The following is a 17,877-nucleotide window of genomic DNA, read 5'->3' as shown; positions in this document are numbered from 1 at the left end:
CAAGACCCAATCCACCCTCCTCCCCACCCGCCCTATGGCCCTTCAAATCGGAATTTATTTTGTTGTTTGTTATATAGAACAAAGAAAATTTCAGCACAGGAACAGGCCCTTCGGCCCTCCCAGCTTGCGCCGATCCAGATCCTTTATCTAAACCTGTCTTCTATTTTACAAGGATCTACTTCCCTCTGTTCCCCGCCCGTTCATATATCTGTCTAGATACATCTTAAATAATGCTATCGTACCCGCCTCTACCACCTCCGCTGGCAAAGCGTTCCAGGCATCCACCACCCTCTGCGTAAAAAACTTTCCAAGCACATCTCCCTTAAACTTTCCCCCTCTCACCTTGAAATCGTGACCCCTTGTAATTGACACCCCCACTCTTGGAAAAAGCTTGTTGCTATCCACCCTGTCCATACCTCATAATTTTGTAGACCTCAAATCAGGTCCCCCCTCAACCTCCGTCTTTCCAACGAAAATAATCCTAATCTACTCAACCTTTCTTCATAGCTAGCACCCTCCATACCAGGCAACATCCTGGTGAACCTCCTCTGCACCCTCTCTAAAGCATCCACATCCTTCTGGTAATGTGGCGACCAGAACTGCACGCAGTATTCCAAATGTGGCCTAACCAAAGTCCTATACAACTGTAACATGACCTGCCGACTCTTGTACTCAATACCCCATCCAATGTAGGCAAGCATGCCTTCTTGACCACTCTTATCGACCTGCGTTGCCACCTTCAGGGTACAGTGAACTTGAACTCCCAGATCTCTCTGTACATCAATTTTCCCCAGGACTCTTCCATTGACCGTATAGTCCACTCTTGAATTGGATCTTCCAAAATGCATCACCTCGCATTTGACTGGATTGAACTCCATCTGCCATTTCTCTGCCCAACTCTCCAATCTATCTATATTTTGCTGTATTCTCTGACAGTCCTTCAAATTGGAATTTATTTTGTCGTTAAAGATTATCGTTCTTTAACCAGTTTTAACAGGTTGAGCTACTCCGAGAGTGCCTGTGGAATGAGGAAGGGTGGGATTACTGTTCAACGGATTATCGGACTGTCTGTGGCTGTGTTGCGTTCGGTATTGAGGTTGTTTTGATAAGTGGAGATTTTTACTGTCTGCTTCTTTCTCTCAGATTTTGGATCTCCATGACAACCAGCTCACCTCACTCCCCGAGGATATGGGCCAGCTTGTATCCCTGCAGGTAAAGAGGGTTCTTAACGAGTTCTGCCAGGAGTGAGAGTCCTTTGACTCTGCCTCTGTCACATTCCCCAGCCAAACAGGATGGAAGTCCCTCCATTGTGAGGGAGACTACGTTGCTGCACAGGCTCTGCCAACTGAGGCAAAATGCTGGATGTCTCGGACCCTGGGCCAGAAAGTAGATAAACTGCTGTTTGGCTCCAGGGTAATTTGGTGCGACCTGTCATCAGCAACTTACATTTATATAGCATCTTTAACATTGGAAACTATCCCCAGGAGCAAAACTGAGCCAAAGAGAAGTCATTAGGAAGGGTGACTTCGAGATGCTTTCCAACGTGTCGGAAGGGAGGAGCAAGATAGATGCTCGGAGAGTTGCAGAAAGATTATTCTTAGTTGCCTAGGCAACTAAAGTTATGGTTATCATTGCCTCCCCCTTACTCCCTCTTTGATTTTCCCATGTAAAGGAGGTACAGAATTTCCTCTGATTGTCTGGGAGGGTTACTGTGGATACCTGGTAGCTTTTGGTCTCTGTTAAGTGGCCATTCTTGATGTCCCGAGCCCAGGCAGTGTGTGCTGGGAAGCAGTTTGACTCTGGAGAAATGCCTGCCAACCCACGTCCTGTCCTTTCCATTAGCCACTGGATAACCAACTGTGGGAACATGACTATCTTTCAACTCAGTCAAATCTGGCAGATAAGTCTGAAAGTTGGCACGTCCAGCAATGCAGAACACCCTCCGCGCTGCAGTGACGTATTGGTCTGAGTTTGGGGGGAGGGGTGTGCTCACATCTTGATGATTAGGATCGCTATTGAAAAGGGAATTGTCCTGTTGTGCCCCGCAACAGCATATTGATAATCAGACAGTTATTGCCGCCCTTCCCCACAACCTCCCTCACCACCACAACCCGCCCCTCCAGTTCCCAATTCCCTTATTTGGGGATTGTTAGTCTTCATCTTGTCCTGCTGTCCCCTCCACTGAATTTTTTTTGTGTAATATTTCAGGTGCTCAACGTGGAACAAAACCATTTGAAATCTCTCCCTAACTCTCTTGCGACATTGGCCCAGCTCCAGACACTAAATGTTAAAGGTAACAGACCCTGTGTTTAAAGTGTGTTCTCCGGGAAGGCTGGTCGACTCAAAAGCTGTGACCTGCCTCCATTCCTGACTGGGATGCCTGAAGTTGCAATCCCAGTCATTGCATTTTGGTCTCCAGGAGGGACTTTGTATCTCTGTCCCTTCCTCTCCCTGTTGAAGCAGCAGTGAACTTTGGGAGAGAATCGTGCAAATCTCCCCACAGGAACAGCATTTGAGGAAGCCTGTCTGTGTCGAACTTGTGTTCCGCTTGGTCCCTGCTAAGGCAGTTCTTCTTCTGATCCTGTAATGGTGGAAACACACATGGTGGCATAGTGATTGGCACTGCTGCCCCACAGTGACCCGGGTTCAATTCCGGTCTTGGGTGACTGTGTGGCGTTTGCATGTTCTACCCCGTGTCAGCGTGGGTGATCACAACATGATTGAATTCAGTGCAGTGTTTGAAAGTGAAAAGCATGTTTTGATTCTAGAATTTTAGACTTGCGGAAGGCAGACTTTAACGGGATGAGGCAAAGACTGTCCATGATAAACTGGAAAGATCTGTTAATGGGTCAGATGACTGAAGATCAGTGGAGAATATTTAAATAAATATTTAACGAGATGCAGAGCAAGTGTATACCCCTGAGAGAAAAAGGCTCCACTTCACAAAAAAACAGCCATGGACAAATAAAGAGGTAGGGACAGCATAAAACTAAAAGAAAGGGTGTACAAAAATCCCAGAACTGGACAAATGGGATCGGTACAAGGACCAGCAAAGGGGCTGGTTGAATGATGGGAATACTTGAATCATGGCATAGGGAATCATACATCCAAATTTGTGGATGATACAAAGTTAGGTGGCATTTTAGACAGTCTAGTTGCTAGCATGAAATTGCAAAGAGATATTGACAGACTGTCAATGGGCAAAATTGTGGCAGATGGAATTTATTGTAGGCAAGTGTGAGATTACCCATTTTGGACCAAAAAAGGATAGAGCAGAGTACCTTCTAAATTGATAGCGGTTAGGTGCAGTGGATGTCCAAAGAGACTTGGGGGTTCAGGTGCAAAGGTCCTTAAAATGCCAGGAATAAGTGCAGAAAATAATCAAAAAGGTCTTGATTAGAATGTAAAGACACCAAGGTTATGTTGCAGCTATAAAAAACCCTGGTTAGACCCCACTTGCAGTACTGAGAGCAGTTCTGGGCACCACACCATAGGAATGATATTTTGACCTTAGAGGGAGCCATAGAATCATACAGCTCAGAAAAGGCCCTTTGGCCCATTGAGTCTGCACTGAGTGCAACGTAGGTTTACAAAAATGATACCTGGGCTGCAGGGATTGAGTTACGAGGAGAGATTGGTCAAATTAGATCTGTTTTCGCTAGAATTTAGAAGGTTAAGGGGTGATTTGATTGAAGTATTCAAGGTATTAACAGGGAAAGGCGGTAAATAAAAGGTAAACTATTTCCACAGGAGATTCTATAACTAGGAGGCGGCACGGTAGCACAATGGTTAGCACTGTTGCTTCACAGGGGCAGGAGCCCAGGTTTGATTCCTGCTTGGGTCACTGTCTGTGCAGAGTCTGCACATTCTCCCTGTGTCTTCGTGGGTTTCCTCCAAGTGCTCCGGTTTCTTCCCACAAGTCCTGAAAGACGTGCTGTTAGGCGAATTAGATATTATTTTATGAATTTAGAGGACCCAATTAATTTTTTTCCAACTAAGGGGCAATTTAGAGAGGGGCGAACCCTTCGCAAACACGGGGGAATGTGCAAACTCCACACGGACAGTGACCCAGAGCCGGGATCGAACCTGGGATCTCGGCGTCGTGGGGCAGCAATGCTAACCACTGCACCACTGTGCTGCCTGTGAATTGGACATTCTGAATTCTCCCTCAGTGTAGCCAAACAGGCGCCGGACTGTGACAACTAGGGGATTTTCACAGTAACGTTATTGATTAATGATTAATCTAAAAATTAGGGCTGGACCATTCAGGAGAGATGTTAGAACGAACTTCTTCACTCAAATGGTGGTAGAGGTTTGGAACTCTCCACGAACAGCAGTTGAAGCGAGATCAGTTAATTTAAAATATGAAATAGATTTTTGTTAAGCAAAAATATTACGAGATATGGGCCAAAGGCTGGTATATGGAGTTAGGTCACAGATCAGCCACAATCTCATTGAATGGCGGGACAGGCTCGAGGACCAGAATGGCCTGTTCCCATGTCCCCACAGTCCAAGGATGTACAGCTTGGGTGAGATACGGGGTAAAGGTGGGGAGTAGCCCACGGTAGGATGCTCTTTCAGAGAGTCAGTGCAGACTTAATGAGCCAAATGGCCTCCTGTACAGTAGGGATTCTATGTCTAAGTCCTTACACCCATGGGAGCCACAAACCTTTCCTTCTGATTAGGCAGCATCTCTTCAGCTGGGAGGCAGTTATGGGTTGTGTGCAGGCAGCTTTGGCACATGGCCCCGGCTAGTTCACATAATAGTCCGCTCCGAGGGCGGCACATGGCACAGTGGTTAGCACTGCTGCCTACGGTGCTGAGGACACGGCCCTGGGTCACTGTCCGTGTGGAGTTTCACATTCTCCTCGTGTCTGCGTGGGTTTCACCCCCACAATCAAAAGATGTGCAGGGTAGGTGGATTGGCCAAGCTAAGTTTCCCCTTAATTGGAAAAAAAATAATAATTGGGTACTCTAAATTTATTTTTAAAAATAATAGTCAGCTCCAGAGAGAGGAGGGGGAAGAGAGGTACCAAGAGTTGTCTTTAGTCATCAATTCTGCATTTTGAGGTTGGACTGCTTCAGTCATATTTCCACTGCACATTCCTTTTTTAAAAAATATGTTATTAAGAATTTTTAGCAGAATTTTCAGCCATCTAAACAACCCCCCCCCCCCCCCCCCCCCCCCCCCCCCCCGGTAAGAAAAAAGAAGAAAAAAAACTCGCATAGCAAGACATAAACATGGCAAATCAATATGATACAGAACTTTGTACATTGGATTCCTCCCGTACATATCAGTTTTCCGGGTTGTTTATGTTTTTCTTGCTCAAATGCCCCCCCGAAGAACCCCCCTTCCCTATCCCTCCCGCTTTCTCTTTTCTCTCCCCCTCCCCCCCCCCCCCCCCCCCCCCGGTTGCTGCTGCTGTCGACCAACCTCATTCTAACACTCCGCGAGATAGTCTAGGAACGGTTGCCACCGCCTGGAGAACCCCTGCGCAGACCCTCTCAGGACAAACTTTATCCTTTCCAACCTGAGAAACCCTGCCATATCATTTATCCAGGCTTCCACGCTGGGGGGCTTTGCATCTTTCCACACTAACAAGATCCTTTGCCGGGCTACCAGGGACGCAAAGGCCAGAATGCCGGCCTCTTTCGCCTCCTGCACTCCCGGCTCGTCCGCTACTCCAAATAGTGCTAGCCCCCAGCTTGGCTTGACCTGGACTTTCACCACCTAAGATACAGTTCTCGCAACTCCCCTCCAGTGCCAGACATGACCAAAACATATGGACATGGTTCGCTGGGCTTCCTGAGCACCTCCCACATCTGTCCTTCACCCCAAACAACCTACTCAGCCTCGCCCCCGTCATATGCGCTCTTTGAACAACCTTAAAACCTTAAATTGTATCAGGCTAAGCCTGGCACACGAGGAAGAGGAATTAACCCTACTCAGGGCGTCAACCCATAGACCCTCCTCAATCTCCTCCCCCAGCTCCTCTTCCCATTTACCCTTCAGCTCCTCTGCCAAAGCCTCCCCCTCTTCTTTCATCTCCTGGTATATCGCCGACACCTTGCCCTCTCCGACCCATACGCCCAAAATCATCCTATCTTGAATCCCCTGTGCCGGGAGCAGCGGGAATTCCCTCACCTGCCGCCTCACAAACGCCCTTACTTGCATGTACCTGAAGGCATTCCCCAGGGGTAGTCCAAATTTCTCCTCCAGCGCCCCTAAGCTCGCAAACATCCCATCGATGAACAAGTCCCCCATTCTTCTAATCCCTGCCCGATACCAGCTCTGAAACCCCCCGTCCATCCTTCCTGGGACCAACCGATGGTTATCTCTGATCGGGGACCACACCGAGGCTCCCATCGCATCCTTGTGTCGTCTCCACTGCCCCCAGATCTTTAGCGTTGCCGCCACCACCGGACTTGTGGTGTACCTTGTCGGCGAGAGCGGCAGCGATGCCGTGGCCAGCGCCCCCAGGCTCATTCCTTTGCAGGACGCCATCTCCAACCTCTTCCATGCCGCCCCCTCTCCCTCCATCACCCGCTTACGAATCATCGCCACGTTGGCTGCCCAGTAGTAGCCACCCAGATTCGGCAACGCCAGCCCTCCTCCATCTCTACTACGCTCCAGGAAGCCCCCTCCTCCTTACCCTCGGGGTCTTGCTCGCCCACACAAATCCCATAATGCTCCTGCTTACCCTCTTAAAAAAGGCCTTGGTAATCACAATTGGGAGGCATTGGAATACAAAAAGAAACCTCGGGAGGACCACCATTTTAATCGACTGTACCCTGCCCGCAAGTGAGAGTGGCAACATGTCCCTCCTTTTAAAGTCCTCCTCCATCTGTTCCACCAGCCGCGTCAAATTAAGTTTGTACAGTGCCCCCCACCTCCTAGCTACCTGGATCCCCAAGTATCAAAAGCTCCTTTCCGCCCTCCTCAACGGCAGGTCGTCTATCCCTCTTCCCTGATCCCCCGGATGCATCACAAAGAGCTCACTCTTTCCCACATTGAGCTTATAGCCCGAGAAGTCCCCAAACTCCCTTAGGATCTGCATGACCTCAACCATTCCCTCCACTGGATCCGCCACATACAGAAACAGGTTGTCTGCGTACAGCGACACTCGATGCTCCTCTCCCCCTCGGACCACCCCCCTCCATTTCCCCGACTCTTAACGCCATGGCCAAAGGTTCAATTACCAATGCAAACAGCAGGGGGGGACAGGGGGCACCCCTGCCTTGTCCCTCTATACAGCCGGAAATACTCTGACCTCCGCCGGTTCGTGACCACACTCGCCACCGGGGCTCTATACTGGAGCTTAACCCAACTAATAAACCCTCCCCGAGCCCAAACCTCCTCAACACTTCCCAGAGATACTCCCACTCTACTCGGTCAAAGGCCTTCTCCGCGTCCTTAGCTGCCACTATCTCCACCTCTCCCTCCACCGATGGCATCATAATCACATTCAGTAGCCTCCGCACATTGGTATTTAGCTGCCTGCCCTTTACCAATCCCGTCTGGTCCTCGTGAATCACCCCCGGGACACAGTCCTCAATCCTCGTAGCTAACACTTTTGCCAGCAACTTAGCATCTACGTTGAGGAGCGAGATCGGCCTATACGACCTGCATTGCAGTGGGTCCTTATCCCACTTCACGATCAAAGAGATGGTCGCCTCCGACATTGTCGGGGGCAGGGTCCCCCCCTCCCTTGCCTCATTGAAAGTCCTTACCAGCAATGGAGCTAACAGGTCTACATACTTTCTATAGAACTCCTCCGGGAACCGATCCCGTCCCGGGGCCTTCCCTGCCTGCATGTTCCCCAGTCCTGTAACCAGCTCCTCCGCCCCAATTGGCGCCCCCAAACCAGCCACCTCCTGCTCCTCCACCCTCGGGAACCTCAGTTGGTTCAAGAATCGTCACATCCCCTCTTTTCCCCTTGGGGGCTGGGACCTATACAGCTCCTCGTAGAAGGCCTTGAATGCCTCATTCACTTTCACCGCACTCCGCACCGTAGTTCCCCTTCCATCCTTGACTCTACCTAATTCCCTCTCTGCCATCCTCTTATGGAGTTGATGTGCCAGCATCCGGCTCGCCTTCTCCCCATATTCATACATCGCCCCCTGTGCCTTCCTCCACTGTGCCTCTGCCTTCCCTGTGGTCAACGGGTCGAACTCCGTCTGGAAACTGCGCCTCTCCCTGAGTAGTCCCTCATCAGGGGCCTTTGCATATCTCCTGTCCACTCTTAAAATCTCCCCCACTAACCTCTCCCTTTCCCTGCACTCTCTCTTCTCCCTATGAGCCCTGATGGAGATTAACTCTCCCCTGACCCCGCCTTCAGCGCCTCCCATACTACTCCCACCTACACCTCCCCATTGTCGTTGGCCTCCAGATATCTTTCGATGCAATCCCACAGACTTCCCCGTCTGCTAACAGTCCCACATCCGACCGCCACAGCGGGCGTTGGTCCCTCTCCTCCCCCAGCTCTAATTCCACCCAGTGCGGGGCGTGGTCTGAAATGGCTATGGCCGAATACTCCGTCCCCTCCACTTTCGAGACCAATGCCCTGCCCAGAACAAAAAAATCTAACCGGGAGTAGGCCTTGTGTACATGGGAGAAAAAAGAGAATTCCCTGGCCAAAGGCCTGGCAAATCTCCACGGATCTACTCTCCCTATCTTGTCCATAAACCCCCTGAGCACCTTGGCCGCAGCCGGCCTCTTTCCGGTCCTGGATCTGGAGCGACCCAGTGCTGGGTCCAACACCGTGTTGAAGTCCCCACCCATTATCAAACTTCCTACCTCCAAGTCCGGAATACATACGTTTCATGAATCCAGCGTCGTCCCAATTCGGGGCGTATACATTTACCAATACCACACCCGCCCCCTGCAACCTACCACTCACCATCACGTATCTGCCTCCGTTGTCCACCACTATGTTCTTGGCCTCAAACGACACCCGCTTCCGCACCAGTATTGCCACCCATCTATTCTTCGCATCCAGCCCCGAATGGAACACCTGTCCTACCCATCCCTTTCTTAACCTGACCTGATCTGCCACCTTCAGATGTGTCTCCTGAAGCATGACCACGTCTGCCTTCAGTCCCTTTAAGTGCGCGAACACTCGGGCCCTCTTGACCGACCCATTTAGGCCTCTCCCATTCCACGTGATCAGCTGGATTGCCCCCCAATCCCCCCCCCCCGCCGACTAGCCATCCCCTATTTTAGGCCAGTCCCGTGCCTGCATCTCCCGCACCCTCCAGTCCCCCAGATGGGGAACCCCCACCCCAACCACCTCTTCCATTTTCAGTTCCCCCTCGGCCATTGCAGCAGCAACCCTATTGTGTCCCCCCCCCCCCCCCCCCCCTCCCTCCCCGCTAGATCCAAATCTAGCTCTTTTGCTCCCCCATAATACTTTCGTAAGTCAGCTGACTCCTTCTGACCCCGGCTTCCCCCGCCTTCCCGTTGCCCCTTGTACTCCTCCATCCCCCACCCTCCCTAGCGTGGGAAAAAAACAGCGCTTTCCTAAGCCAGCCCCGCCCCCTGTGGCGCAGCTCCTGTTGCGGCCTTATCCTAATTCCCCCATCCCCGAGTCTCACCTCCCTCCAGCACCGACGCCCACATTCCCCACTGTCCCCCCCCATCAAAAACTCTTTCCCCCATCCCCATCCATCATCCCACCCGTAAAACATTCTTTACTCATATTTACAACCCTGTATACAGTCAACGTCTTCCACACTACCACAGCCCCTCAGTTCGAGTCCAATTTTTCCGTTTGGATAAAGGTCCAAGCCTCTTCTGGTATTTCGAAATAGTGGTGTCGGTCCTGATAAGTGACCCACAGTCGCGCTGGCTGCAGCATTCCGAATCTCACCCTTTTTTTATGCAGCACCGCCTTGGCCCGATTGAAGCCAGCTCTCCTCTTTGCCGCCTCTGCGCTCCAATCCTGGTAGACTCGGATCACCGCATTCTCCCATCTACTGCTCCGCTCCTTCTTGGCCCATCTCAGGACACCCTCCCTGTCCGCGAAATGATGGAACCTCGCCACTATCGCCCTTGGCGGCTCACCAGCCTTGGGTCTCCTCGCCAGGACCCGGTGAGCCCCTTCTAGCTCCAAGGGGCTTGGAGAGGCCTCCGCACCCATCAGCGAATGGAGCATCGTGCTCACATACGCCCCGGCATCAGCCCCCTCCACTCCTTTGGGGAGACCCAGAATCCGGAGATTCTTCCTCCGCGACCTGTTCTCCAGGACTTCGAATCTCTCTGCCCACCGCTTGTGCAGTGCCTCGTGCGCCTCCATCTTCACCGCCAGGCCCAAGATCTCGTCCTCGTTCTCATTAGTTTTTTCCTTCACCTCTCGGAGCTCTATCGCCTGGGCCTTCTGGGTCGCCTTCAGCCCCTCGATCGCCAACAGCATTGGCGCCAGCACCTCCTTTTTAAGCTCCTCCATGCAGCGCCTGAGAAACTCCTGCTGGTCCGGCCCCCATGCTGCTCGATCTCCGCCCTCCGCCATCTTGTTTTCTCCCCCTCGTTTCTGCCGCTGCTCCAAAGCCTCTTTTTTTTTTTTTTGTCCCTCCACTTCTTGTCCCCTCCATACACTACAGAAGGGGGACCTGACTTCACCTTCGCACACAGGATTAGATCAAAAAAGTTCCATTGGGGCTCCTCCGAAGAGCCCAAAAGTCCGTTCTAGCGGGAGCTGCCGAAATGTGCGGCTTAGCTCCGCATCGCCGCAACCGGAAGTCCCACTGCACATTCCTAACAGCATTTTGGTGACCGTGACCACAACTCCTTGACCTTTACCATAGACATGGAGAGGGATAGGAACACACAGTATGGGAGGTATTTAATTGTGGGACGGGAAATTATACTGCTATTAGACAGGAGCTGAGGAGCATGAAGTGGGAACAATTGTTCTTGGGGAAATGCACAACAGTAATGTGGGGGTTGTTTAAGGAACACTTGCTGCGAATGCTGAATTGTTTAGTCCCACTGAGGCGAGGAAGGAATGGTAAGGTGAAGGCCCTTGGATGACAAGGGAAGTGCAGCTTCTAGTCAAGAGGAAGAAGGAAGCTTGCGCAAGGTTGAGGAAGCAAGGATCTGACTCTGCTCTAGAGGGTTACAAAGTAGCCAGGAAGGAACTCAAAAATGGACTGAGGAGAGCTAGAAGGGGTCATGAAAAAGCCCAGGCGGGATGGATTAGGGAAAACCCCCAAGGCGTTCTACACTTGTGAGAAATAAGAGGAAGATCAGAGTGAGAGTAGAGCCGATCACTGATAGTGGAGGGAACTTGTGCCTCGGAGTCTGAGGAGATGTGGGAGGCCCTAAATTAATACTTTGCTTCAGTATTCATGAGAGAGAGGGACCTTGTTGCTCATGAGAACAGTGTGAACCAGGTTAATAGACTCGAACAGGTTGATATCAAGAAGGAGGATATGCTGGAAATTCTGAAAATCATCAGGATAGATAAGTCCCCTGGGCCTGACGGGATATACCCAAACTTACTACGGGAAGCGAGGGAGGAGATTGCTGTGCCGTTGGCGATGATCTTTGCGTCCTCACTCCACTGGAGTAGTACCGGGTGATTGGAGGGAGGCGAATGTTGTTCCCCTGTTCAAGAAAGGGAATAGGGAAATCCCTGAGAAGTACAGACCCATCAGTCTTACGTCTGTGGTGAGCAAAATATTGGCAAGGATTCTGAGAGATAAGATTTATGATTATTTAGAAAAACACAGTTTGATTAAAGATAGTCAGCATGGCTTTGTGAGGGGCAGGTCATGCCTCACAAGCCACATTGAATTCTTTGAGGATGTGACGAGACACATTGATGAAGGTCGGGCAGTGGATGTGGTGTATATGGATTTCAGTAAGGCATTTGATAAGGTTCCCCATGGTAGGCTCATTCAGAAAGTTAGGGGGCATGGCATGCAGGGAAATTTGGCTGTCTGGATACCGAATTGGCTGGCCGAAAGAAGACAGCAAGTGGTAGTGGATGGAAAGTATTCCACCTGGAGGTCGGTGACCAGTGGTGTCCTGCAAGGATCTGTTCTGGGACCTCTGCTCTTTGTGGTTTTTATAAATGACTTGGATGAGGAAGTGGAAGGGTGGGTTAGTAAGTTTGCCAATGACACGAAGGTTGGGGGAGTTGTAGATAGTGTTGAGGGTTGTTGCAGGTTACAACAGGACATTGACAGGATGCAGAGCTGGGCTGAGATGTCGCAGATGGAGTTCAACCTTGATAAATGAGAAGTGATTCATTTTGGAAGGTTGAATTTGAATGCTGAATACAGGGTTAAAGGCAGGATTCTTGGAAGTGTGGAGGAACAGAGGGATCTTGGAGTCCATGTACATAGATCCATCAAAGTTGCCACCCAGGATGATAGGGTTGTTAAGAAGGCTTATGGTGTGTTGGCTTTCATTAACTGGGGGATTGAGTTTAAGAGCCGCGAGGTTATGCTGCAGCTTTATAAAAGCCTGGTTAGACCACACTTGGAATATTGGGTCCAGTTCTGGTCGCCTCATTCTATGAAGGATGTGGATGCTTCGGAGAGGGTACAGAGGAGATTTACCACGATGCTGCCTGGATTGGAGGGCATGTCTCATGAAGAAAGGTTGAGGGAGCTAGGGCTTTTCTCACTGGAGCGAAGAAGGCAGAGAGGTGACTTGATAGAGGTGTACAAGGTGATGAGAGGCATGGATAGAGTGAATAGCCAGAGACTTTCCCCCAGGGTGGAAATGGCTGTCACGAGGGGACATAATTTTAAGGTGATTGGAGGAAGGTATAGGGGAGAGGTCAGAGGTAGGTTCTTTACGCAGAGAGTGGTGGGTGTGTGGACTGCACTGCCAGCAGAGGTGGTGGAGTCAGTCATTAGGGACATTTAAGCGACTCTTAGACAGACACATGGACAGTAGTAAATTGTAGGGGTGTAGATTAGGTTGATCTTGGATTAGGATAAATGGTCGGCACAACATCGTGGGCTGAAGGGCCTGTACTGTGTTGTACTGTTCTATGTTCTAACTCAACGCAATGTGGCCTGAGTGACGAGTGCCAATTCCCCCAGCCAAACAGCCCTACATCGTGAACACAATGAGTGTTAATATCTCCGTAACAATATGGATATTGTATGGGAGATAAACGGTTAAAAATTTCATGTGAATTATTCTTACCATCAGATGGTGATCAAGAGCAGTCACATATATATCCCGTAGCGACTCTTAAGTCTAGGAGAGGGTGTTTAGGCGTGAGAGAGAGTAGTTGTGTATTTGAGAGTTCTATAGTTAGAGTTATAGGATAGTTTATTTTAGCAACCTTGTACTTTGGAAACGTTCAAATCTAGTTCAGGTACTGTTAATAAATCAGCTTTGTTAATTTACTTAGCTTGATGTTCGGCAGCACGGTGGTGCAGTGGGTTAGCACTGCGGCCTCATGGCGCCGAATCCAGTTCGATCCTGGCTCTGGGTCACTGTCCGTGTGGAGTTGCATATTCTCCCTGTGTTTGCGTGGGTTTCGCCCCCAAAACCCAAAACATGTGCAGGGTAGGTGGATTGGCCACGCTAAATTGTCCCTTAATTGGAAAAAAATGAATTGGGTATTCTAAATTTATTGAAAAAAAAAAGAAACAAAAAAAAAGACATCCAGATAAAGAAAACAGAGAACATCACGTGGTACTTGGAGTCGTCCCTAAGGTAGTATAGAAAGGTTTAGAGAGAAAGAAAAAAATCTCCGTGCAGAAAAAAAAACTTCAGAAGATCGAAGGAAAAAACATCTCAACCAGGGTCCAATTGCAACGACCTTGGAGAAACTAGTAGCGTCGTAAAAAAACTGCCCAGTTGAAGCTTCATGGAGGGTTTGCAGATTCCAAAGCAGTTCAGGGCATCGGGTAAAGTTGATAACTGGAAAAATATCAAACAACAGTTTAAACCAAATATCCCAGCCGTAGACCTCGAAGCGGCCAGCGAACAGTAAAAGATAGCAATGTTCCTAACAATGGCTGGACTGCAGGCTTTAGGAATATTCACTCATTTCCATTTTGAGAATGAGGTTGACAAGAAATATAACAAAGTTATCGAAATGTTTGACAGGCATTGTGAGCTTCAGATAAATGAAACTTTCGAACGATATGTATTCTGGAAAAGAGTCCAGAAAGCAGATGAAACACTTGACTGTTACAGATCTAAGGCTCAAAGCGCAGACTTGTAATTTTTCAATATTATTAGACACCCTTCTGCATGATCAGATTGCATTCGGTGTTAAAAATGAAAGGCTGCATGAAAGATTCCTCAGACAACCGAAACTACCGTTAGAAGATGCCAATAGTACGTGTCGTGCAAGCGAACTTGCTAAAAATCAATATTCTGAGATGTTGGTCCGTGAAAGTGGCGTGAAAACGAACAACGTGGCCGATGCCATTGATACTGTAGCGCATTTGAAAAACCAGCGCACTCAAGGCGGTGGCCATTTTACGCATGACTTAATGGGCGCCGTGACATGCAAACGTTGTGGCCAGCCCACCCAGTAAACAAATGCCCAGCCTTCGGTAAAACCTGTGCGAAGTATCACAGACTCAATCATTTTGTTTCACAGTGTCGAACAGGAACCACAACGTGTCAATATAAGAAGATGAGTGCAGTTACTAAAGGCAGAGCTTTACAATAAATAAATTAAAATAAATCGGAAGATAAAGCGACTAAACCCGACACTGTCCAAGATCATTACGCGACTTAGAAGACACTTTCTTTGTCGGCATTGTTGAAAAAGTCAATAAAATGCCACACGGCAATTTCTGAAGCGGACAATTTAAAACCAATCGCAATTGTTCATGATCAAGATGAATGGACAATTCCATTAAAGATTAATGGAACCAACATTCAATCCAAACTGGATACCGGTGCTCGTGCTAATTTGATCAATCAATTGGACTTAGCTAAATTGAACATACAGCCTCAAATAGATGACGATGATTGTCAGTTAAGAGACTACAGTGGCAATGTCATTGCTACGGTGGGAACAAGTTATCTCACAGTCCAAGTTAAAGACATGAAGATGGCTATCAAGTTTGAGATTGTGGGACCGAAGCGTTCATCATTTGGTGTACTGGCATGTGAGCTACTGCAGCTAGTGAAGCAAATTCACAGTCCACACAAAATCTCAGACCATGTAAAAGACCAAATTGATGACATCATTCACAAGTTTCCACATGTGTTTCATGGAATGGGTATGTTACCATTCAAGTCCAAAATACAGCTCGAGGAGAATGCCAAGCCGGATATTCATCCACCAAGGAGGGTACCAGCTCCCTTGAGGGAACGCTTGAAACTGGAACTTAACCACATGCAGCAGCTGGGGATCATCACACCAGTGAAAGAACCCACTGACTGGGTTAGTTCAATGGTATGCGTCAAGAAACCAAATGAAGATCTCCGAAAGATCTCAACCAAAATATAAAGAGGGAACATTACCCAATTCCCAAACGTGAAGTGATCACAAGTAAAGTGGCACATGCCAGAATTTTAGATGCCTCTAGAGGGTTTTGGCAACTGAAACTAGATGAAACCAGCAGAAAATTATGTACTTTCAACACTCCATATGAAATGTACTGTTTTAATCAAATGCCTTTTGGTATAATATCAGCCTTCGAGATATTTAATCAAGTGTGGAACAAATGATAGGAGGTGTTGAAGGTGTCGGAGTATATGTTGGCGATATCATTATATGGTCAGTGACTGAAGAAGAACACAACGCAAGACTTCTTCAAATAATGCAACGAAGAGAGAGTTTGGTTTAAAAATCAAAGAACCAAATGTCAATTTGGTATACCCAAATTCATGTTTTTAGGTGACCAGATTTCAGCTCAAGGTTGCAGCCATCAACAAGATGTCTTCTCATAAAGACAAAAAAGCAGTTCTTAGACTGCTAGGTGTGGTAAACTTTCTGGGAAAGTTCATTCCGAATCTATCATATCAGCTCTGAGACAGCTGATACGAAAAAATGTTCTATTCACATGGACTGAGGAAGTCGAAAAGGAGTGGTCTGATTTTAAAAACAGCACTCACAACAGCACCAGTTCTGTCATTCTTTAATCCTATGAGGGAAACAAAGATATCAACAGATGGAAGCAAGGATGGCCTAGGAGCTGTGCTACATCAGAAAACATCTGACAGGCAATGGCAACCGATAGCCTATGCATCAAGAGCGATGACACCGCCCGAACAGGGCTATGCGCAAGTAGAAAAATAATGTCTAGGTCTTCTCATTGGAATGGAGAAATATGTGTACGGGTTACCTACCTTTACTGTGGAAACGGATCATTGCCCTCTTGTACCAATCATCAAGAAACATTTGAATGATATGTCACGGAGACTCCCAACGTATAATAATGATAATTCAACAGTATGACTTTGTGCTAGTCTACATACTGGGTAAAGACCTGTGGTAGCTGTCACGTGCAACTGAAGATGGTACTGGGATGAATGACATAGCACAGGCAATCGAAGCTCAAGCTAATGTAATAGAAGAAAATCCTTCTGTCATGGATGAAAAAATGAAATTAATAAAAGGAGAAACAGCCAAGGATGACACATTACAGCATGTGACACGTGATATGAAAGATAGTTGGCCTAAAGGTACGTGTTCCAGTTTTGGGAACATCCAAGCAGCATCAACAGATTCCTGCTGAGGTAATGCCGGATAGAAATTCCGGCTTTGTTAAGGATCCTCAGAAAGGTGCATGAAGGCCATCTGGGGATGGAAAAGTGCAATCGAAGAACTCGTCAATCAGTATATTGGCTAGGTATCAATGAAGACATCAATAACCTGTGGCAGAATGCGAAACATGTCAATGATACAAGCAACAAAAGGAAACATTGACGATGCACCAACTAATCAAGACTCCATGGTCAAAGGTTGGCATTGATCTATTCTACTTCCATGGTAATGATTATTTACTAATCATAGACTACTTCTCGAACTACCCTGAGATGATCAAATTGCCCAATTCTAGATCGAAAGCGGTCATAAAAGCAACCAAAGAGGTGTTTACAGGACATGGAATCCCATTTACTGTCATGACAGACGACGGTCCATGTTTTGACAGCTACAATTGGACAGAATTCTCCCAAAGGTTGATTTTCAGTATATCACGTCAAGACCATTACATCAACAATCGAATGGGAAAGCTGAAAAAGGTATTCACATAGCAAAGCAACTGCTAAAGAAAGTGTTGGATTCAAGAAGCGATCCATTCTTAGCTCTACTCAGCTGCAGAGCTACACCACTAGCTACGGGTTTGTCGCCAGCTCAACTGCTGAAGAATAAACAGCTACGTACAACTTTAGCATATTTAACAATACCAGATCCTGCTAATGATGATGCTGTGCAGAAAATGAAGCAGCACAGCCAAACTCAACAGCATGACTACAACAGGACAGCTAAGGATCTAGCAACGCTAGAGCCAGGAGATAATGTGCGGGTACAGATTCCAACTAGAGGATGGTCCTGCATGGCATTTGTGATTCACCACACTCCTACGTCGTTCTCACAAATAACGGTTCTATCCTACAAAGGAATCATAGAGCGCTTCTCAAAGTATTTCCACACATCGAGCTTGACACAGAGCCACTCAGTCAACTTCTACAGCACAACAGCGAGATGTTGTCACACCACAAAGGTCACAAACATCTGCTGAACAACCACAATTGAGAAGGTCCACTTGCATCAAAGCCGGACAGACTCAACTTGTTGAGTGTATTAAAAAAAAAAAAATTGTAAACAATGACAGTAAAGAATCACATGTATAAAACATACAATGCTTTTACCATGTATATATGTTTGTACCAGTCTCCAAACATCTTCAAAGGAAGGGGGATGTAACAATATGGATATT

At 48.0% G+C, this 17,877-nt stretch overlaps 1 protein-coding gene across 4 annotated transcripts in view; it reads left to right on the top strand.

The window, feature by feature from the left end:
* The window catches only part of lrsam1 (leucine rich repeat and sterile alpha motif containing 1), a 140,830-nt gene that overhangs the window by 30,847 nt on the left and 92,106 nt on the right, over window positions 1-17,877 (top strand). For all 4 annotated transcript variants that reach the window (XM_072488178.1, XM_072488181.1, XM_072488180.1 and 1 more), the window contains exons 5-6: window positions 1,144-1,212; window positions 2,209-2,293. In XM_072488178.1, the coding sequence (XP_072344279.1) occupies window positions 1,144-1,212; window positions 2,209-2,293 (154 nt within the window). The remainder of the gene's footprint in view (window positions 1-1,143; window positions 1,213-2,208; window positions 2,294-17,877) is intronic.

Source organism: Scyliorhinus torazame, chromosome 22 (assembly GCF_047496885.1).
Source record: "Scyliorhinus torazame isolate Kashiwa2021f chromosome 22, sScyTor2.1, whole genome shotgun sequence".
Lineage (NCBI taxonomy): Eukaryota > Metazoa > Chordata > Chondrichthyes > Carcharhiniformes > Scyliorhinidae > Scyliorhinus > Scyliorhinus torazame.
This window is presented reverse-complemented; position numbering and strand designations above follow the sequence as displayed.